Here is a 4,457-nt window from a genome sequence, read left to right on the forward strand (position 1 = left end):
AGGGAGGGAGGGGCGCTGCTTTCCCCATCTACGCTGCTTAGGCTCCCGGCTGCTCTATATGGAGAGTGCCCTGTGTTGCGTGTGGTTCCAGTTTTTGGATATTCCACAAAAGCGCGGATTCGGTTGCGCCTGCGTTTTGTGCCTTCACCGGCCAGAGCGGCTCAGGCAGCCAGAAGCGTGACGGGTGCGCTCTCCCCGGGTACGGTGTGCCTTTTCCCCTCCGCAGCCCCAGCCTCAGTTTCGGCCCATGCTGGTCGGCTGCGTGCACCTTGTGTTTAGCCGTGACCCTCCTGGTGGATGTCGACCATCCAGAATCTCAGGAAGTCTTTGGTTAGAAACTGGAGGCCTGTTTGCAATGTGGTAGGGGATGCCACCTCTGGGGCCGAGTTTGCCCCTTTCCCCTCCCCCTTGCTTCCTGCCTCTGGCGGGCCTGGGCTGGTCCACAGCCGGCTAGCTCTTCTCTGGACTTGCTCAGACCCTTTGTTCTGCAAACGGCCGGCATTGTGTTCGGCCGGTTAATTTTCTCTCTCTCTTTTGCTATCCCGCAGTTTAAATTGGTATCTCACAAAAGCTCCCTCTGATTGCCCTCAGGGCACTCAGGCCCGGTCCTTACCCTAAGCAATGCCGCCTGCTCCTCTCCATTCCGCCCCCACTTGCCGGTGGTGGATGCAGGCGTCTGGGGTACTTTTCTGCTGGGAGTTAATCTATAGATTCAATGCAATCCCTATTAAACTACCAACGGTATTTTTCACAGAACTACAACAAATAATTTCACAATTTGTATGGAAGTACAAAAAACCTCCAAGAGCCAAAGTAATCTTGAGAAAGAAGAATGGAACTGGAGGAATCAACCTGCCTGACTTCAGACTATACTACAAAGCCACAGTCATCAAGACAGTATGGTACTGGCACAAAGACAGAAATATAGATCAATGGAACAAAATAGAAAGCCCAGAGATAAATCCATGTACTTACAGATACCTCATCTTTGACAAAGGAGGCAAGGATATACAATGGAAAAAAGACAACCTCTTTAACAAGTGGTGCTGGAAAAACTGGTCAACCACTTGTAAAAGAATGAAACTAGAACACTTTCTAACACCATACACAAAAATAAACTCAAAATGGATTAAAGATCTAAATGTAAGACCAGAAACAATAAAACTCATAGAGGAGAACATAGGCAAAACACTCTCCGACATAAATCACAGCAAGATCCTCTATGACCCACCTCCCAGAATATTGGAAATAAAAGCAAAAATAAACAAATGGGACCTAGTGAAACTTAAAAGCTTTTGCACAACAAAGAAAACTATAAGCAAGGTGAAAAGACAGCCCTCAGATTGGGAGAAAATAATAGCAAATGAAGCAACAGACAAAGGATTAATCTCAAAAATATACAAGCAACTCTTGAAGCTCAATTCCAGAAAAATAAATGACCCAATCAAAAAATGGGCCAAAGAACTAAACAGACATTTCTCCAAAGAAGACATACAGATGGCTAACAAACACTTGAAAAGATGCTCAACATCACTCATTATCAGAGAAATGCAAATCAAAACCACAATGAGGTACCATTACACGCCAGTCAGGATGGCTGCTATCCAAAAGTCTACAAGCAATAAATGCTGGAGAGGGTGTGGAGAAAAGGGAACCCTCTTACACTGTTGGTGGGAATGCAAACTAATACCGCTGCTATGGAGAACAGTGTGGAGATTCCTTAAAAAACTGGAAATAGAACTGCCATATGACCCAGCAATACCACTTCTGGGCATACACACCAAGGAAACCAGATCTGAAAGAAATACATGCACCCCAATGTTCATCGCAGCACTGTTTATAATAGCCAGGACATGGAAGCAACCTAGATGCCCATCAGCAGACGAATGGATAAGGAAGCTGTGGTACATATACACCATGAAATACTACTCAGCCATTAAAAAGAATTCATTTGAATCAGTTCTAATGAGATGGGTGAAACTGGAGCCCATTATACAGAGTGAAGTAAGCCAGAAAGATAAAGAACATTACAGCATACTAACACATATATATGGAATTTAGAAAGATGGTAATGATAACCATATATGCAAAACAGAAAAAGAGACACAGATGTACAGAACAGACTTTTGGACTCTGTGGGAGAAGGTGAGGGTGGGATGTTTCAAGAGAACAGCATTGAAACATGTATATTATATATGTGAAACAGATCACCAGCCCAGGCTGGATGCATGAGACAAGTGCTCGGGCCTGGTGCACTGTGAAGACCCAGAGGTATCGGGTAGAGAGGGAGGTGGGAGGGGGGATCGGGATGGGGAATACATGTGACTCCATGGCTGATTCATGTCAATGTATGACAAAAACCACTACAATATTGTAAAGTAATTAGCCTCCAACTAATAAAAATAAATGAAAAAAAAAGAAATTTAGAAATTATGTTGGAGGCTTGGTGACACCCAGTGTCTTGACAATATAATGTAAATTTGAGGACTTAGAACTAAATGATGTACCATTTTCAAAGGAGAGGTGAAATCAATTACTTAAAATGTCTACTAGTAATATTGAGAGTATGACAGGTGAGGATATTCAGTCAAATCTGCATAGTTAAAAATTGAAAACTGTACATTGAGTTTCAGGTACCATAGTTGCTTTCTACTCAAGAAGATAGATGTTGGAGACTCCAAAAGTTCTTTGCTTAAATGTGTGGAAACAAATTTTCACATATGTATACACAGCAAAGGGGCGTCCCGGGTGGCTCAGTGGTAAAGAATCTGCCTGTAATTCAGAAGATGTAGATCTGATCCCTGAGTTGGAAAGATCCCCTGGAGAAAGAAATGGAAATCCATTCCAGTATTCTTACATGGGAAATCCCATGGACAGAGAAGCCTGGTGGGCTACAGTCCATAGTGTCACAAAGTTGGACACAACTGAAATGACTTAGCACACACACACACACACACACACACACACACACACACATCTCTGATGAACACAGATGCAAAATTCCTCAACAAAATAGTAAACCAATTGAACAATACATTAAAAAGATCATATGCTGTGACCAGGTAGGATTTACCTCTGCAATGCAAGAACAACTTAACCTCTGCAATCAGTCAGTGTGATGCATCACATTAATAGAGTAAAAATAATATAATTGTTTCAGTAGATGCAACAATTTTTGAAAAAAATTATCATTAATTAATCATAAAAATTCTCTAAAAATGGGTATAAAGGAAATTACCTTAACATTATATAGACCGTATATGACAAGCCCACAGCTAGTGTCACACTCAACAGTGAAAACATGAGTTCCTCTAAAATCAGGAAAAAGCCACTGCCACCACTTGTATTCAGCATAGTAGTGGAAGTCATAGTACTAGCCAGAGTAATTAGACAAGAAAAAGAACTAAAACACATTCCAATTGAAAAGGAAGAAGTAAAATTCTCTCTGCAGATGATATAATATTACATATAGAAAACCACAAACCCTTCACCAAAAAAAAAAAAAACCCTGCTAGAAATAATAAATTCAGTAAAAATGCAAGGTATAAAACCAATATACAAAAATCACTTGTTTTTATATACATTAATAATGAGCCATAAGAAATTAAGAAAATAATCTTATTTACAATTGAATCAAAAAGAATAAAATATTAATATCTAGGGATAAATTTAAGGAGGGAGGTGAAAGTTCAGTACACAAAAACCGTAATACATTGATGATATAACTACATTCATATATATTTTAGAGAAAGCAGTGGTACCTTCTTTCTTGAGGTCAGTTATTAAGGATTCAGGAACTAATGTTGAATGTTTAAGTTCTGTTTAACATCAAAAAGTATGCTGTAAATGTCTTCAAATTTCCTGAAAGTAAAACAAACAGATGAGGAATGCTGCTATTTCTTTTTCTTTCTTTCTTTCTTTTTTTTTTTTTAAGTTTTTAAAGCTTTTCTATTATATACAAAGAGCTAGTACTGTTTCTGCATAACGCTGATGTGCTGCATAATGTTGATGTGTTCCTTCCATTTAAGGAAGTTCGGTTAGTCCAACTCAATGAAGCAGATGTCCTTCACGTACACCTGGAAACACTGGCGGCACATATTGAGGCTGTATTTCCGGATCAGACCTTGCTGGTTTGAGGAGACCCAGCAAGAGTGAGAACCCTGGCCGAATTTTCTCAGATGGCTCCAGTAGAGCTGTTGGTGACCCATGTTGCTTTCTTGGCTGCAACGAGGTAAAAGGTGTTATTTTTATCAATGCATATAACCTATACAACTGGTGGGACACATCTGAGCTAAATTTAAATATTCCATCACATGTCCGGTACTCATATTTAACCAAATCCTCCAAGCCAGATTCTGTGCCAAATACCAATATTCTACATCATGTTCTCCACTATCAAATAGAAAAACTTTCCACCATTTTCAAGAACATACTCATCAGGAATCGTGATGTGGCAG

At 40.1% G+C, this 4,457-nt stretch overlaps 1 protein-coding gene across 1 annotated transcript; it reads right to left on the minus strand.

Annotated features, from left to right (window-relative positions):
* Positions 1-4,037: 4,037 nt before the first annotated feature.
* LOC133040058 (small ribosomal subunit protein uS14-like) lies at positions 4,038-4,217 on the minus strand. The gene has a single exon (XM_061119803.1). It carries the CDS (start codon positions 4,206-4,208, stop codon positions 4,038-4,040), a length of 171 nt encoding a protein of 56 aa, XP_060975786.1. The 5' UTR covers positions 4,209-4,217.
* Between the last annotated feature and the right edge of the window lie 240 nt (positions 4,218-4,457).

The sequence above is a fragment of the Dama dama genome, chromosome 20, assembly GCF_033118175.1.
Source record: "Dama dama isolate Ldn47 chromosome 20, ASM3311817v1, whole genome shotgun sequence".
NCBI lineage: Eukaryota > Metazoa > Chordata > Mammalia > Artiodactyla > Cervidae > Dama > Dama dama.